Below are 17,504 nucleotides of genomic sequence, written 5' to 3'. Positions count from 1 at the left end.
CCGGCCATTTCCCCGCTGGCTCGGGAGCTGGAAAAAGGTCTGAGCAGGCAGCGGATGATGGGCTGGAAAGTGCGCCTTTCGCGTGTTGTCCGCGTCCGCATGCATTTATTTGTGTATGTGTGTGTGTGTGTACCCAGCTGCTCCGCTCGTGTAAATATCCGGTGTTTACCAAACTTTTGCAAATAAATGGAAACCCAAGGGTTCGCTGCCTAAACTCGATACGCTTTCTAGGTGTAAAAAGAAACGCAGATCGCAGATTTATATATAGAAGTGTCACGCTATAAATAATGCTACCGATAATAAAATGTAAAACTTCAAAACTCAGCCGTCCTTCTCCTCCGTTTATACTTCTTGTTTGGGTTTGGCACCTCCCTGGGCGCTGGGGATAGAGCATTATTTGTAGCCTGCTTGGTTTCACTTTCAAACAAAGCTGTAGTGTTCAGGTCGCGGGTCTGTGTGCGTCTTTACGTGGTTGGGTCTCGCAGGGTGTTAATTCAGAACGTGTTTTCCTCCACAATTGACTTTTGACAACGTGGAGAATGTGTTCTGTCAGGTTCTGTGACAGTCCCAGAGTGTGGATGTTCCTTTCTGTTGATTTCTTCAGGAACCAAAAGTTACTAAAATAAACTTGTTTTGATGAGCAAATGTGCGGCTTCACTAATATTTCGAACTTTTATATGTAGGTTGTGGGGTTGTTTTGTTTTGTTTGTTTACCTTTTTTTTTTTTTGTTACATCTTAAGTTCCTTGACACTGGTAAATAATAGCAGGTTAGGAGCTGACATAATTAGCAAAGCACACCTGCTGTTCCTTGCTGGGAATAGAGAAGCACGTTTTTAATATGCTTATTAATTTTTTTAATGTGTACGGGGTGAGTGTGCTGGGGGTGTGTCTACATGAAACTGGAAGTTTAGTTTTAAAGCTGAAACTGTTGTCTTTAATTCACACAGTGCTAAGCCAAGGTATTAGAGGGGACTTGGTGACTACCATATGTGCTGCAGGGTCTGGGTGACAAGTGCAGAATAAATATGCATCGATCAAAACAAACAAGAAGTCCCCAAAGCAGTTTGGTTGCTTTACAAGCAGAAAAAGCCATGATCTGTATTGCTTACAACTCCCTCAGTGCCTGAGTGTTCTGTGAGTGCAGGTCCTGCCTCCTGATCTGCAGATCACAGCACTAGCAGACTGCTGGCTGCCTCATTTTTTTAGCACAGAAGTTTGGGGAGTTTTTAATAATACCCTGGGAGGCTCCTGCTGAAACAGAGTAACTCCAGACCTCAAAGCCTTCCTTTTTGGAAAGAAGAAATGCTAAGATTGTGTATTTCTTTCTCTTTAGTCTGCGCTGGATAAAAATACTTGTGCTTATTTAGTGTTTTGAGACAATGTTTAATAAAAGGGTTGGGCAGGGGGTAACAGTCTTATACAATCTTCAGCCGAAGCTTGATTGCAATATTGTCTCTCCAGTGCTGAGACAGTAGCTATTGCACTGAAAGGCTTTTTAGTTGTAGTGACCTATGCATGCAGAGTTTAAATTAAGAAAGAATGCACGTGCAATGTGAAGTGTCTGAGGGGTGTTTTCAAAGCTGACTCTGGAGTGTTTGTTCTGTTATCTTCACATAAAAACTAGGCTTCTGGAAATAAAACTGGTGTCATAGAAGCACCAAAGTGCTTACAAAAAGTTTAGTTCTTGTCATTTAATAAGTGTTTAGAGGAGAAGCATGTTGAAGGCTGAGTTCCAGCTCAGTAAGCGTGCTGGGCAGCCTTGCCCTTGCAGTGCCTGTCTTTAAAGAAGGCTGATTTTGTTATTAGTCAGTGTCTGCAAATGCAAATGTTTCTGTGGGCTTCATAGCTGCTTGTGTCTTCACACTGCTGTGTGCAGTGACAGAAATCACAGTTCTTAATAATCCTGCAAGAGGCCTCTTTGCTGAGTTAAGAACTGTGTATTTAGAACTCACCACTTAAGGTGGAGTGAGTCCAATGGGAGTTTTTGGTGTCCTCAAACCTCACTTGCAGGCCAGGGGTGCCTGCCTGAGCTGAGGGTTTCTCCCTGTGAGGCTGAAGGCAGTGCACACGCTGGGCTGGGGCTTCCCAGAGTTTTCCCAGGCACATCTTTTACCTGCTGCATGTTCTGAATGATGCTGTCTAGTATTTACCATTTCCCGTGGAGGGGAGGCACTTGTGCACTGGGGTGTGGGTTTCCAGCCAAGCCCTGCTGCACTCCTAGAATCTCACTCCTCCTCCCGGGAGTAATCTGGGAGCCTGATCTCTCTTGTTGACAGCACAAACAACTTGGGAGTCAAATCCCTCTCCTCGGCAGCAGCTGAGTGATGTACTATGGTCTCATATTTCAAAGGCTTAATTACTTTTACAAAATATATTACTCTGTCTTCTTTGGTAAGCTATCAGGTGCTTTCAGCACAGGCAGAGCTACACTTTGCTAAATAAATGAACAGAGAGTGTTTTGCATCTCAGTGTTGTTGATTGTTTCTCTTTAATCCTGGTTGCTCCTTCTTTGCTAATTTGCAAAATTCATTAATCCTCAGTGGGTTTCCCAATCATTACCATGAGCCATATGTTTTGTTTTGTATGTAGTGTTGGTTTTTTTGATTTGGTTTTGTTTTGTTTCAATTTGCCACGTTTTTCTTTAGTAGTAGCCCAGAACTATGTTGCAAGCAGTGGAGTTGTGGGAGTTGGGAGGGAGCCATTGTGTGCTGTGCTGCTCAGTGAGCTGTCAGGATATTTTGGAAGGGTCTGTGCATCTCCAGCTTTTCATTCCGCAGGATTTCACTGCGACATCAGGGTTGTTTTGTCAATCATTAGTGCTTGTTGGAGGTGAAAAACTTTGTTTCTTTCACTAACTCTTTAACCCACTTGTTGCTAAAGCCAGTGTTGGGAGGATGTAAATTCTTCTGGAGAGCAGTGCAGAAATGTTCTGTAATGTGTTGTGTTTTCTAGCAGTCCTTTTCCCTTCTTCTTGATTAGATACTGACTGAAGAAACTACTCACCTCTGTTTTGTGTTCCTTATGCACCTTTCCAGGCCTTGGTCTCTTTTCAGCAGATGTTGTCACATTTGGAAGGGTTTCAGCAGTGTGGATGACCTGGTCAGAGGAGTTTTTCTTCTTTTCTGGGAGCAGGGTTTTCTCCTCTCCACCAGCATTGCAACAGGTGTAGCAAAAACAATCTGAGGTGAAATTTCTGTGCTTGAGGGAAAGATCTGGAAGAAATTTCCCTGTCTGCACTGATCCCATTTACTGTCAAACCTTGAGATTTAGACTCGGATGTGATTGACACTGGTCTGCTTTGGGAATAATCCTGTTTGCTCCTGCCTTTCCTTTAAAGAGAGAGAAGCAGGGGCAGGAAAGGATTGCTGTTCCACTCTTGAGGTTTATACTTGGAGAGCTTTCCTGACACAGCTGCAGTGCCATCCATGCAGAGCATGCACTGGCACAGAGGTACAGGCAGAGATGTTCTTCATTGTGGCTGACTCTCCTGCAGGAACCAAACCCTGCTTGGATTGAAGAGAATGCACATTTCTTCTGGTACTTTGTCTTTTCAACTGCTCGGCTCAGCCTTGTGTAACCTCACAGAGGGTGCCTGGTTGGGGATCTCCCTTTCTCAAAACCCATCGATATGGCCATGCTGAGATTAATCTGTTTTCTAAAACTGCCCTGGTCCATTGGTTTGCCTATAAGCAAGTGCAGAGTTTGCAGTCCAGAGCTTTTTGCTGGGAGGGGCTGTAGGATGTAGCTGCCTTTTTGCTTACCAAGGCTGGTTTAGGAACTGTGTTGTGCTGTGAGCTGTAGTGAAAGTGGTAAATGGAGCACATGTGTAAGAATTGTCTGAGTTTAGTGGAGAATGCTGTTCCTTCCTGGAAAGCATTGCTTTTTGCTGTTCCTTCTGGAAAGCACTGCTTTTTACAGCTTTTCTCTTGCTACTACAGTCGTGCTCAGGGTCTGTGAAATAATGTTGAAGTGCAGCACTTCAGTGAAGAGAGAGGGAATGTTCCTCTGAGTTCCCCCTGGGGTAAGTGCTTACCTGAGTGAGTGGGAGTGTTCTGGATCAGTGTATTCCTTTCCTGGGCAGGAACAAGCCACAAGGGAATCCATTGGGATACTCGTGTCCGCACTGCCATGGTCATATTTCCTTGGACTTGAGCTTCATCCATATGCAGGAGCTCTGAGCAGCTTAGGGCTTGTGTGCTCTAAGCCGTGGGTGCTCTCGGCAGGAGCTGTGCTGGGGAGGCTGTGTCCTTCTGTCCATCTGTCCTCAGCACTGTTCCCTGGGGGTCTGAGGCAGTAGGGAGCACCTTCCCCCCTTTTCCTGGATCAGCAGCCTCTGCTCCCTGCGTAGGGAGGGGTAACTTTAAGATCCAATTTTTTCCCTTTTTTACAGACCGTTAGGGGATTTAATTCAAGCTCAGAAACTGCTTTGATGCTCTCTAAGGGAGCGACAGCAGCTTAAGTACCACAGTTTGTTCACACCTCAGCTGACCTGGAACTTCCTTGCATAGCTGAGCAAGTTTATGGATCTACCCAACCTTAGCAAAATCACTTTTCATCGGAAGTAGCAGAGCCCATAGAGCCTTTTGTGCTTGTGTGGCTGTGTTTGCTTTAAGTTAACACACGGAGTTATTCCGGGACAATGTGCTTGTTCAAACACAGGGCACTTCAATTGCTTTGGAAACAGATAAAGCCAAGCTGGTGGGAGTGTGCACAGGGGATGAGTGGTGGTCTTCAATGGGAGGGTGACTGCTGTGACAAGTGGCTGCTCTGCCTGCAGAGCTGCAGTAATTCCTTGGTGTGTGGGGCTCTTACCCTGCCCCATTAGCAGCTCTAACGTTACTGTGGCTCAGCTAACAAGCAGTATATTTATGTCATGGTAATTCAATCCCTTCCATTTCATCCTTCATCCCCTTAAACTGACTTGATTGTTGTGTATTGATTTTAGGTGGACTTTGCATGGGAAAGGTGCAGTGCTGTAGTTGTAAACCCAGAGCATGATTTAAACCAGTGGCAGCTCATCCATTTTTACTACACTTGTAATGCTTTCTGTCCTGAAATTAATTGTTCTTTTTCAAAATAGTAACTTTAATCATTTAAATACATAAAAACAAATTTAAAAGTTAAGTAGGAGAAAGTGTTGGAGCACAAGAAGTGTATAAGGGAACTTGTTGATGAAGATATTTTCTCTAATGAATCACTTTGGTTCTGCTCTGTACAGTGAAATGCTTCAAACAAGTTAACAGATGGATCTGGGTCTGTTTATTAGAAGTCTGTCTATGTTTGCATGGAGCTGCCCCTAAGGAGAACATCTGTAGCACTTGTAAATCATATTAATAATGCTGATATATGGCCTTGCAGAACTGGTGGTGTAAGGGAGAACTGCAGTGGAGGTTCTTGGCTCCACAGAGCAGGAAACAACTCTTTAAATAGCTAATACAGAGGAATTAAATGCTATTTGCAAGGGGTCTGTATTTTATACTTTGCTCAGAGTACTTTCTGTACTTAGTTTTGTAAAGAGGAGGTGATCTTCCTGCTTCTGTAGCCTCTTAAACTCAGCTGGAAGTGGAATTTGACTGTATCTAACCTCCCCTCCCTAGCAGGTGCCACTAAAGACCTTTTGGGTGTTGTGGTTTATCTTTTAGAAATGTTTTTAAAGAGTGCTGCAGTGTGGGCAAAGGGATAAAGCAGATGGCAGTTTTAGCTTTGCACTTTCTTCCAATGACAAGGAGTGTTGTACTTAGTCAGGAATTTGTTTCCAAAAACCCCAGTGATAGTATTTGAACACTCTGTAAATACAAGTTCCTTTGTGTTCTTGATTATTTTTTCCCCTTTCTTTAAAATTGGTGCAGCCATAACACTGAGAAGGAGTTAATCTGTAAATGTGTGGGAAAAGGCTAATGACTTTAATTGCAGATGGCAGTGGAAATATTGATATCCCCATTTTCCAAGTGGGGGATAACCAGCCTGCAGCCTGGGGTGTCAGACCTGTCAGCAGGCTGGCTTGTAGCAGGAGGTTTTGTAATTCTGTGCAGGTACAGCAGATGCTCAGAGATGCTCTGCCCAGCAGGGAAGTAGTTGAGCTCTTGTGGCTTTTTCTTTTCCTTTTTTTAGACTTTTCTTCAAAAAGCTTTCTGTCCAATAATCTCTCTTTTTGGAAATCAAAGTGCAGAGAAAGAAACAATCATGACAAAACCTGTTGTGGAGAGGCTCTGTGTCCTTTATTCACTGCATGCTGAATCAAACAGAGCGAGTTTGAGGCTTTTCCTTGTGCTCAGTACACAGTAAAAGTACACAGAGCACCATAGGCTGATTGAAAAGAGGAAGGGCTGACTTTTTCAGGACTCAGATGTTTAACTGTGCACATCACATCCTTTAAAAAGCAGAAAACGAGAGTGCAGATGTAAAATAATCTCATTAGGAGTTCTGGACCCTGTATGGGTGTTGCCACGTTCTGCTTTACTGGCTGTACCTAAATGCTGCTGCTGTGCATGCATTGGCTGAAACTTGGGACAGGGCCAGAGTGTGTGTGGGTTTTTTTGTTCTCATTTCAATTAGTTTGGTTGGTTTTTAATAATTTACCTGAAATACAGTGTGCTGACCTGAAATTGGCAGAATGGTTTGCTGGAGTCACAGGATGAGTGCTCAGGAGTGTCACTGTTGGAGAAGGGAGGCTGTAAAGGAATAGGGGAAATGTGGGAAATCAGATATGGAGGCAGAGCCCTGAAGGAGATGGGTTATGATGCTTTTAGCCTGTAGTTCAGACAAGTATTCTGGGTGTGGTCCAGCATTTAACAGCAGCCTGTGGTCAATCACATTTTTAAACTGAATGAAACAGGGAGCTTTCACTTCTGTCTCCTCACTCTGTTCATCCCTCCTTCCTCTTGCCTTTCTCTATGTTTTGTTTTCGCCCAGAGGGGGTAGGTTAGCTGCCTGCTTCCTCTTGCAGTTTATCTGCTTGGTAGTGTTTATATCTGTTTCTATCCACCAGTTTTGTTTCCTGAAGGAATACAAGCAGAGGCAGCCCCAGGCTGACTTCTGCTGGAGCCCCTGAGTATCAGGTTAAGACTATTCAGCATTATCATCCAGTTCTGAAATGATGAACAGCCTCAGCCTGCTGCTTGTCACTGGGGTGGTGTGTCCAGGATGGACCTGTTGCTCCTGCACTTTTAGCTGGTTGGTTTCTTCTTAACAGCTCTCAGCAAGTGATTTTTCTTTTGCTCCATATGCATTTTCTGATGGCTGGGCAAGCAGGAATTCAGAGATTCCCTGTTACGAGCAAGTTCAAGCTGAAGGAACATCAGTTTGTCACACAGTTTGTCTCCCACTTTCAAAGCAGTTGGTGATGCTGATGTGAAGGATCTTAGAAAGGGTGATTGTGGTTCAAACCCAGGTGAGAAAATGGATTTGTATTTCTGATTGTCCTTGAAGTGTGGATTTGAATGCAAAACCAGAGGTGAGTAGAAGTGGAAGAGTGGATTCTGTCCCTCTGTGAAGCTTAAAGTGATAGTAATTCCAGAAACAGAGAGAGGTGGAATAACAAAGAAGGCATCCAGCAATTTGTGCCAATTCTGAGTTTGCAGAATTGCCCAGCCTGCAGAAGTTGTGACTGAGTCTGTGGAGTCTTTTTGCTGTGCCCTTCAGCAAGCCTTGAATTTGGGGGTCACCAGAAGTTTTCCACTCCTTGGGCATTTTTCATATAAACATGGAGATACCTCTTCTTGATCAGGTTGCAGTTTCTTTTTGTGCTGTTATAGAAAATGTGATGGCAGAGATCAGGATCTCCTTGTGCAGTGGGATTTCCCTTGCTGGGACCCTGTTCTTCTGCAGCTCTGGGTGGCACTGACACCCTCAGCTCTCCCAGCTGTTGTGACTGAGGCAGTGGCAGCACCCACACTTCTGATCAGCCTGAGAGGAGTCTCCAGCTCCAGATGTGCAGCACTGAACCTCCCTTATCACTTTACCTCTCTCTAACAGCTGGAAAAGGAATTGACTCAGGTGGAGAAACCACAAAGTGTGCAGAGCTTAACTTTGTTCCTGCCTGTGCTTAAATCTTCCTTAGAAAGAGATTTATCTTGATTGACCAATTAGTTGTATCTTGCAGGGGATAAGTCTGCAGAACCCTCTGTGGTGAGGTGCTGAGCCACAGAGACCTTGCAGCTGAGTGAGAGGGGAAAGCTGCTGAGCACTTTGCAGGATCAGGCTTGAAGTGGTTCCTGAATCCCAGAGGCCTGGGCTGCTGCCTGTGTTGTGGTTTGCACTGCACTTCCAGTGTGCCCTCAGCCACATTCCTGCCTCCCTGAGCTCTCCTGCCCCTCGTCCTGCTCCTGACACGCTGAGAGCATGGATGGTGTGTGGCCGTGTGCCAGCACCTTCCCAGTGCTTCCTTTTTGCCTGATGTCCCAGGCTGCAGGGCTGCTGCTGCATGGGGGCTTTTGGGGGGCTGCAGTCACCCCTACAGGTGTTAGGAGTTGCCAAATAAGTGTGCAGTGCACTGGCTAGGAGAGAAAATCTGCTCCAAGAGAATCTTTCCCCTGTAAATTTTGGCTGTCTGGTTTCTCCCTGGCTCTGCCCCCTGTTAGGTGCTGTGGGTTCAGCCCTGTGGGTCACACAAGATAATTCAATTCCATTGAGTCTCCACCTTTCCCCTCTGGGGGAAAAATGGCACGAGCAGAGTCTGCCCAGACATGTGGTTATCCCAAACACTTCACTAGCTATGCCAAATCTCTTATGTAAAAGCCCAACAGTTTTATTTTCCATTGCCATAAAGGTGTAATTTGTGTGTCTTGTGAGAGGCACAACCACCAGCATTTTCCTGTTAAGCACCTCCCCATTCCCATCCTGCTGATTTGGATGTGCGAGCCACCAGCTACTCCAAGTACTCTGGAACCTGTTCATAGATCTCATTTATTACAGCTGAGCATTAAGTTAACTTTTCCATGATAGGCCACCCAGTTAATTTGCTGAAATACCTCCTGGCTGATTTTTTACAAATGCAGTTCAGCTTATCTGAGTCCAGACCTTACTGCAGTCAGGTCTCAAGGCTGGCTGAGCTCCTTCAGTCAGGAATCCAACACAGAGTGAGCTGAGTAACCACTCACTTTTCCTTCCTCCTGCAGCCTTTTTAACAAACCCCTGTAACTCAGGAGCTTGCACAAAACCAACATAGTCTGAGTTGAAATTTGTCTCTGTGTTTTCCACAAAAAGCAGGGCAGGAAGAGCTGTCCAGAGGTCATTCTGTCCTCCCCAGTGCAAAGGAGGGTCAACCATGCCTAATTCAGTACTGACATTGGTCACTTAAAACTGTTCTCAAAGCCAAATTCAAAGCTATGAGAATGAACTTGGTTTAGTGTTAAGCATCACTCCCTGCATTTGAAACTGCAGCCTTTAGAAATCAGTTGAGCCCCATTTGATTTATGTGTGACATGCAGCTAAATTCCTGCTCAGACTTGATCAGAAGGTGCTTCCTGTGGCATTAGTGACTTGGGGGAGAGAAATACTCTGGCCTCAAATTATCAGAAAGTTCGTCACTTTATTTGAGGTGCCTAACAGTGTTTGTAAGTCTCTAATGCTTTTATTAGAGTGACTTTTGGCTACCCCTGGGTTTGAAGGCATCTCATCAGAGATCTTACAGCAGCGTGAATTGCAGGGAGCACTGAGTAGGCATCAAAACTAAAGACCCCATAAATTCCCAGTTACTCCTGGCTGATTTCTGCCTACTGGTTAGGCTCCTTACTGAGGAAACACCTGCTCTTATAATAGCCAAGGAGAGAGCAAGGGTAGGAAAGCCATCTGCATAATCTAATGAGCATTAAGCCAACCAAGTCAAAAGCCAAGGAACTGACTTAATCTGCTGTGATCTTTTCCCCTCCCTTGTGCAGAGGTGAGCTCAGGACACAGTTGCATCTCCCAGTCTCAGGATGTTATTAAGGCAGTGCTCAAAATAATATGCATGAAAAGCAAATCTGTGATGTGTGGAATTAATGATTTGGGAGACAGCAAGGATGGCTGAGTGGACTTTCAGAGTGCTGCAGTGTGCCATAGGAGCACTGCAAGCCAAATTCCCACTCCTGCAGGGAAGCAAAGTGTAAATCCCAGTGTCTTGAGGGGGTGGCATGTTGTGTGTAGTGTGTCTGTCTGCCAGGGCAGGGTTGGCTGATAAAGCAGCTCATCTGTCCTCAAGTCTTGCTCTCAAATTGCACATCCCTTGTGTTTGAAGACACCATCCCTGCTGACATGTTAGTAGGTACTGAAAGCTGCCTGAAGTTCAGTTCCTCTGTGGGGTGGGAAGGGAATGCGAAGGAGGAGGAAAAGGAGGCATCCACGAGTTTTGTTTCCTTCTGAGGAGATTGATGTAACCCTTAATTTCCACAGCCATGGAATGAAATGGGTACAACCCTTATTAATAACCTTACCTGACTTTGTATTGAGGTTCAGTAGTGCTAAACCTCTCCTGCAGAGAAAGTAAGATGACCAAGGCTGGGCTACTTCTCTCACATGGCGGCTAATCTGACCAAACTTCCAATTGTTGGGAAAAAAGAGACTCAGACTCTGCTTTGGAGGCTGCAAGGAGCAGCTTGGAGGACACTGCTCTGGCTGCCCTGCTGGCAAATTTTGGGTCTGGCTGCTGCCTGGGGCGCTGTGAGCAAGTCACCTCACCATGGTGTGAAGTGTGAGTTGTGAGCAGCAGCCCTTTGAGGATTGAGCAGGGTCTTTGTGTGTGCAGAGTGTGAGCTGCTAAGGGACCTTGGTCTCTGCCCAGCCTCTGTGTGCTACTGTAATGTAAATAAAAATGTGCAGATAACAACGAGGTCAAGGAACATCTCTCAAACTCGATAATTTTCCCTGATGGGAAGATTTATGTGGCTGTTGCTTTGCCGAGCTGGAATTCTGCCAGATTTTGATCAATGTCCAAGTAACCACACAGAAATACTATACCAAGGAGTTGTGGGACTGCCAGGCTGCTGTTATGTTTGTTTAATTATTTTATTCAAAAGAAATTAAATAATATTTAAGGTAGTAGTAATTTGAATTGAATAGTTTAGAAAATATATAAATAAGGGATAATTAGGTTTTAATAATAGCGCATAAGCAAAAGATACTGCGGGGTACGGAGGGCAGAGTTTTGGGATTTTTGTTACTTTACATACAAGTTTATTAAGTGAAGATTATTTTTTATATGCTATATGTTAATGTTATTTTTTCTCATTTTTGGTTATATTTTTATTTTTGTTTTTATTATTTTATTATGCATGCATTACTACTTGGTTTGGTGGTCGCACAAGTCTTTGGGGGTTGTTTGGGATGAAGATTTCTCTTTTTTTTTGTTTTTTGATTTACTTCTGGGTTACACATGTGCACTAAGCTAATATAATGTAAGTTAAGACTAACGTACTGCTGCATTTACATATTAAGGTAATAAATTTCTTATAATTAGTATTTTCTGGGACTTAATTAGGTTTTTGGTCATTTTTAGCAACTGTATATTTAGCTTCTCTTTTGTGGTCTTTGAGAATGTCTGCTGGGAAGGGGGGTGTGCAGCTTCTCTTTTTTTTTTTGGTATTACAACCTTTAACTGTTTTATTATTTTTAAATATTAATTACTGTATCAATATTGATTACTGTTTTAATTTTTATTAGCACGAATCATACTTATTTATCACACTGCCATAAAGCTTGTGTAAGTTTGCAATCAAAACAAACCCCGTCGGGTCCTGCACAGGAGCAAAGCATCCCTTAAATGCTGGGCACTGCCAAAGGAAGGGGCAGAGCCTTGGCTGGAGCAGCAGGAGAGCTGGCACACTGCACTCTTCATGGGCTTCAGAGCTGCTTTAAAACAGTCCCCACCTCTGCAGACAGGAAAATGTTCTCCTGCTAGTGCAGGGAATTATTGACATGTTTTCTCCATGCCTGCTGTCTCTCTGCTGACTGACCCTGTGTGAGGGATTCAATGGAAGAAAAGCTTTTTTTAAAAGAAAAAAATCCATCCAACCTAGCTGGGTTTTTTGATGCCTGGTTTGCCACACTGAGCTTAAACTCCAAGACTTAAAACCTCATTTCTTTGAGGTTTTGGGGTTTTTTTTTTAATTACTATCTCAAATTGAATAAGAAGGAAAAGCAGTGTTCACTCCTTGTGTATGACAGCACTTCAGTATTCTAAACTTGCAATATCAAAACCACTTCTGCAGACAGAAAAATCAAGAATAACTCCTGCTACTTGAACATTATAGGCCTGAGGAGCAGGATAAGTAGTGATTTAAAAATTAAAATTTAAGAAGATATTACTGCAGGGATAAAAGAAATCTCACCTTAGCCCCTCACTGGAAGGTGCACGTTGTGTCTGGTTTTGACAGTCTGCACTCCAGGCTTGTACAGTGATGTCCTGAGTCACTGTCCCTAATAGTTGAAATATTTATTGATACCAGTGCAGTTTCAGAGGGTGTTGGAGTGCTTAGACAAGAGCTGTGTAGTTCAATTCTACCTGTAATTATGGGACAGTTTGTAGAAGCTTGCTTAATTTTTGTCTGTGGCTCTACTAAAGTGTCCTCTTGGGTGATTTGTGTGGTAATTTGGGATGTCAGATGGTCAGAGCTCTCACTTCTCTCTCTTAATAAATGATGTTTCACATGGGCTAGATTTATCAGGCATTAATTTATCTTTAATTCAAAGTCATTGCCTTTTAGACATTTCCAAAGCATTTTTACCCTCATCTTCCAGATTCCTTGTAGTCCTGCTGCTTTTTGCATTCATAAAAATGATACCATTTTGAGTTTTTAAAGGTAAAAGAATGGCTGTAGAAGCAAATTCTTAGTTTTAAAATTTACAAAGTGATCCAATATCCAAGCAGCTTCCCCAGCAAATAGTGAGGAAGCTGCTGGACCAAGGGTTAAAGGTACAGTGAGGCACATTAAAGCTTTATTTATGGCAGGACAGTACTTCCAGTGCTGCCAGATAGTCCAGGTAGCTATTTCTGTCTTCTGCAGGATCCAGCAGTTCTGTGCCAGTGCTGCTGGGAGGTTTGAGCCACTTTTGGGTGTAAAATTCAGTGTGTTGGAGCAGGGAACTGACCAAGTTGGCTGTCATGGTTCTGCCCCTCCTTGTTTTGGTAATGTTCTTAATTAAAATCCTTTCTGAGTTGTGTCACTGATGACTGTTCCATGCTTTTATGTGGACTGTACAAGCCTTGTTTAAGCTTGAGGATCAAAATGGCCCTGTGGGGAGGCAGTGCCTGTGCCAGGGAGTTTTCTCTGCTGGGTGGGGACAGAAAGGAGCTGCCACTATCTCCATGGCACAGGTGAGGAGCTGTGGGGTGAAGATATTGAAAGCCTTGGCTAAGGTCAGGGAGAAAAAGTCTGAGAGAGATAGGAGCTATGGATCTGTGGTTTGTTGAATGACAGTTCAGGGATTTAATACAAATTAATTAAAAATCCTTATCAAATTGGAGTTTGAGAGGTAGGACATGAGGAAATTGAAATGAAAAGAGACTCATATTTAGCCTCAGGTTATTTAAAGGGAAGACTTAAGTTACACTTCATAGTTTGAAACTTGTGACCCAAATGCTCTCTAGCAGTAGGAATTGCTCTCTGTGGGTGTTTTATTCCCCCTCAATCCTTGCACTGGATTCAGTTTGTTAATCAAGAAGACAGCAAACAAAATGTTTCAGTGGTGGTCACCAGGGACCTGCAGGCAGCCTTGCATTCTCTGGGATGATGGATGTTGCTCAGAAACCTGAATGCATGCAGGGAGCTCCCCAGGAGGAGACTGAGTGAAACTTCCTAATTATCTTTTTTTGTTGCTTTTAATTCTTTCTCTATTTACCCCCCTCGATCTGAAGATTGAATTTTGCAGTATTTCTGCTGCTGCTTTGACTTGATGGAACACTGGGAGAAAATCCTTCCCCAAATCTGAAATCCCAAATAACGTTCTAGTTATGAAATTCCGTGTCCAGGGGATGCCAGCACCCCTTTTGTCTGCTTGCTGATCACCAGCAGCATGAGCACATGAAAAACCAATCCTTTTGGAGCTAAACTGGGCTCCTGAGTTATCAAAAAACAGGGACCATGATTCTGGAGCTATACAAGAGAGTCCTGCTGGCATTTTTCTCCATCCTTGGAATGTAGTGGGTGTTGAACAAATGGTGGCAGCATCAGAACTGGACTTGGCTGTTTCCTGCACAGATAATCACATGTATTCACACAGGGGTTTGGTTTAGGTTTTCAGCAGTTCCCTCCCTCTCAGCTGCAGATCTGTTTGTTTGTACACAGCTATTTTGGTAAAATTTCCCCAAGTTAGGTATGTGTTTACTTTTTGCCTTCATCTAATCAGCAGCTCACAGGGTAAGTTGATGTTCTATATTTAGTGCAGATATTCAGTAGAGATGATTAGGGCTGTATTAATGCAGAGGTTTTTGGGTTTTTCCTAGGATGTCTCTCTGCTTTTACATTCCTTCTGTCCCTGCTCATGCTTCTCTGTTCAACCAAAAAGTATATTTGTATGGATTTCTAAACATATTTGAAATAATCTGCCTCTGGAAAGTGATTGTGGTCTGTTTGCCATGAGAAGAGTAGCTGCAGTCCTGATGTGAGCTGAAATATCCAATGTTTATGGAAGATGACATAGCAAAGCTGTTTACCATATGCTACACAAGGCTCAGTGATACTGGGCTATTTTTACCTCTGCAGTTTGCAGAGGGAAAACCAGAATACAATAATGCAATTTATGTATTCTCCTCTGTTTCAAATGTGTCTTTGAGAGAGAACATGACGGCACTGTCTGAGCCAGGTCACGGGATATCAGTGTAACACCAGTTATTATCTGAGCCTGGATCTCTAACTTTAATATAAAACTGGGGTCAAAACCAGTCAGGTGCATGCAGGAAGAGGCATAATAAGACATAATAAGACATTTATGAGATTCAAAGTGCAGATCACTTCAAATTGGGTTGGTTTTGGTGACACCTTTCACTCTCAGCATTTCACAGCATCTCCCTCTGCCCCTTCTTTCATTTCCCTGGACTGAGATCCTCTGGCAGCTGCTGTCTGCTTCATTGTGGGATTTCAGCAGAGCCCTGTGAGCTGACTGGGGGCCAGGCAGCATGGGTTTAGAGACAATGCAGTTCAGTTGACATGGAGATGGAAGCTATGGATTTAGCACCTTGCATCAGTGCATTCATGGAATCTGCTTTGCTCCCTGAGTGAATTCTTGGGTTGCCCTAAGTGTTTTCTTGACATGAAGATGCTCTCTGAGCCAGCTAAAGCAAGAACTAGTCCCATGGAGCTTGCTGTGTCTGCAGGCTTTGAATTTGGGAGTTCCACTGTCTCTTGGATCTTGAACTGCTCCCATCTCCAAGATAAACTGTGCCACAGGAACAAAGCCAATGGGGTAAAGAGGGTGAAGAGCCTAAGTTTAAATACTGTCCACAGAAGAAATGTCACAACCTGCCTGCTTCAAAAACCTCTATTTACACCCTTCCCTCTTTCTCTCTGTAGTTTGCTCTAGGTTGTATGGTTGCACCCTGGAAATGGGATGTCAGTCCCATTCAGGGAGCATAAAGGAAGAAAGAAAATCTCCCCGTTGCTGCCGCAGTGACAGCGAGTGAGAGCCCGAGCAGGAAGATGTCGGCAGTCGCCTCAGCCATCCAGGCTCCTCAGGGCCCCGTCAATCCCCCGCCTCCAGAGGTGACAAATCCCAACAAACCTGGCAGGAAAACCAACCAGCTGCAATATATGCAAAATGTTGTGGTGAAGACCTTGTGGAAGCATCAGTTTGCTTGGCCTTTCTACCAGCCTGTTGATGCAATTAAACTCAATTTGCCGGTACGTTTCTGTTGTCTTCTCACCATAGAAAGCTTTGTGGTGGTCAGGTCGGTTTTGGGATTGCTTAGAGGGGAAATATCAGTGCCCTGGGGTTGCTTAGAGGGGAAATATCAGTGCCCTGGGGTTGCTTAGAGGTGAAATATCAGTGCCCTGGGGTTGCTTAGAGGTGAAATATCAGTGTTGGGATTGCTTAGAGGGGAAATATCAGTGCTGGGATTGCTTAGAGGGGAAATATCAGTGCCCTGGGGTTGCTTAGAGGTGAAATATCAGTGTTGGGATTGCTTAGAGGTGAAATATCAGTGCCCTGGGGTTGCTTAGAGGGGAAATATCAGTGTTGGGATTGCTTAGAGGGGAAATATCAGTGTTGGGATTGCTTAGAGGTGAAATATCAGTGCCCTGGGGTTGCTTAGAGGGGGAATATCAGTGCTGGGATTGCTTAGAGGGGAAATATCAGTGCCTGGGATTGGCTAGAGGAGAAATATCAGTGCCTGGGGTTGCTTAGAGGGGAAGTACCAGTTTTGGGATTGCTTAGAGGGGAAATATCAGCCTGATGGGCTCAGCCAGTGGCTTCATGAACAGCAAGAGAGGCTTTGGTGCTCTAATCCAGAACAAGAAAATGACACTGCACAGCCCTGCAGCATCCCCTAATCACAGCCTCTACAGGTGCTCCAGACCAGCCCATGGAGAAACTGGGTTAACAGGTGGAAATCTTTTAAAGGCCAAAGTGCTCTTAAAATTAGAGACTGAAACTTTGAGCATAGTTTTAGGCAGCCCTGATAAACTTCTGTGAGTGCCAGAGGCAGCCTTTTAAAAAGGGAGGCAGAAATGCTGATTCCCAGACTGGAGGTTGTGTGTTTTGGAGACAAGTTCATAATAATGCTAAGACTAAAAAGATACAAATTAGAAAATAAACTAATATATATTTACATTTACAATTTCCACAAAATTTGGTGGGGTGTTTTTTAGGAGGGGGGATGAGAAGAAATCAGGGGTTAGAGGGAGATGTGAGCAAAACTGAATCAGAAAATGTAACATCTTCCCTGGTTTTCCAACAGGATTATCACAAAATAATTAAAAACCCCATGGACATGGGGACGATCAAGAAGCGCCTGGAACACAACTATTACTGGAGTGCCAGTGAATGTATGCAGGATTTCAACACCATGTTTACAAACTGTTACATTTATAACAAGGTAAAAAAACCCAGAAAAGCCTTTAGAAAACACCCACCTACCCCATTATTGTGTAGGTTTTGAGCAGGGCCGGCTCTGGGCCCTCCTTGCAGGATTTGAAATGCCACTAATTGCAACCATGTTACTTGAAATGCACAAAGCTGTCTTTGTGCTGCCTCTTTCTTCCCCCAGACTAGTTACAACGGCAAATATGCCTTTTAATTATAGGTAGATTTCTGTTTTGGGGTTATGCAGCAAGTTTTTATTCCTTTTATTGTCAGTTAGGAGTTTTCTGGGATGAGCTGCACTTAATGCAGTGCTCTGCAGGTGTTTTGAGGTGCTTTAATGCTGTGTGTTAGACTGACACTAAATACTATCTGTTAGCAGCAGAAAGGAGTTCAAGAATCATAACTCTTCTTTGACTGTCTCCATAAATATGTTCATACTTACACACATTTAAATTGCTTTATTATTATTATTATTATTTTGGGTTTGGCTAATTTGCTGTTTTGTTAGGTT

At 43.8% G+C, this 17,504-nt stretch overlaps 1 protein-coding gene across 1 annotated transcript in view; it reads left to right on the top strand.

Annotated features, from left to right (window-relative positions):
* The window catches only part of BRD3 (bromodomain containing 3), a 38,101-nt gene that overhangs the window by 916 nt on the left and 19,681 nt on the right, over positions 1 to 17,504 (top strand). The window contains exons 2-3 of the mRNA XM_059486230.1: positions 15,487 to 15,813; positions 16,869 to 17,006. Of these exons, the coding sequence (XP_059342213.1) occupies positions 15,613 to 15,813; positions 16,869 to 17,006 (339 nt within the window). The 5' untranslated portion in view covers positions 15,487 to 15,612. The remainder of the gene's footprint in view (positions 1 to 15,486; positions 15,814 to 16,868; positions 17,007 to 17,504) is intronic.

The sequence above is a fragment of the Ammospiza nelsoni genome, chromosome 20 (genome assembly GCF_027579445.1).
Source record: "Ammospiza nelsoni isolate bAmmNel1 chromosome 20, bAmmNel1.pri, whole genome shotgun sequence".
Classification (NCBI taxonomy): domain Eukaryota; kingdom Metazoa; phylum Chordata; class Aves; order Passeriformes; family Passerellidae; genus Ammospiza; species Ammospiza nelsoni.
This window is presented reverse-complemented; position numbering and strand designations above follow the sequence as displayed.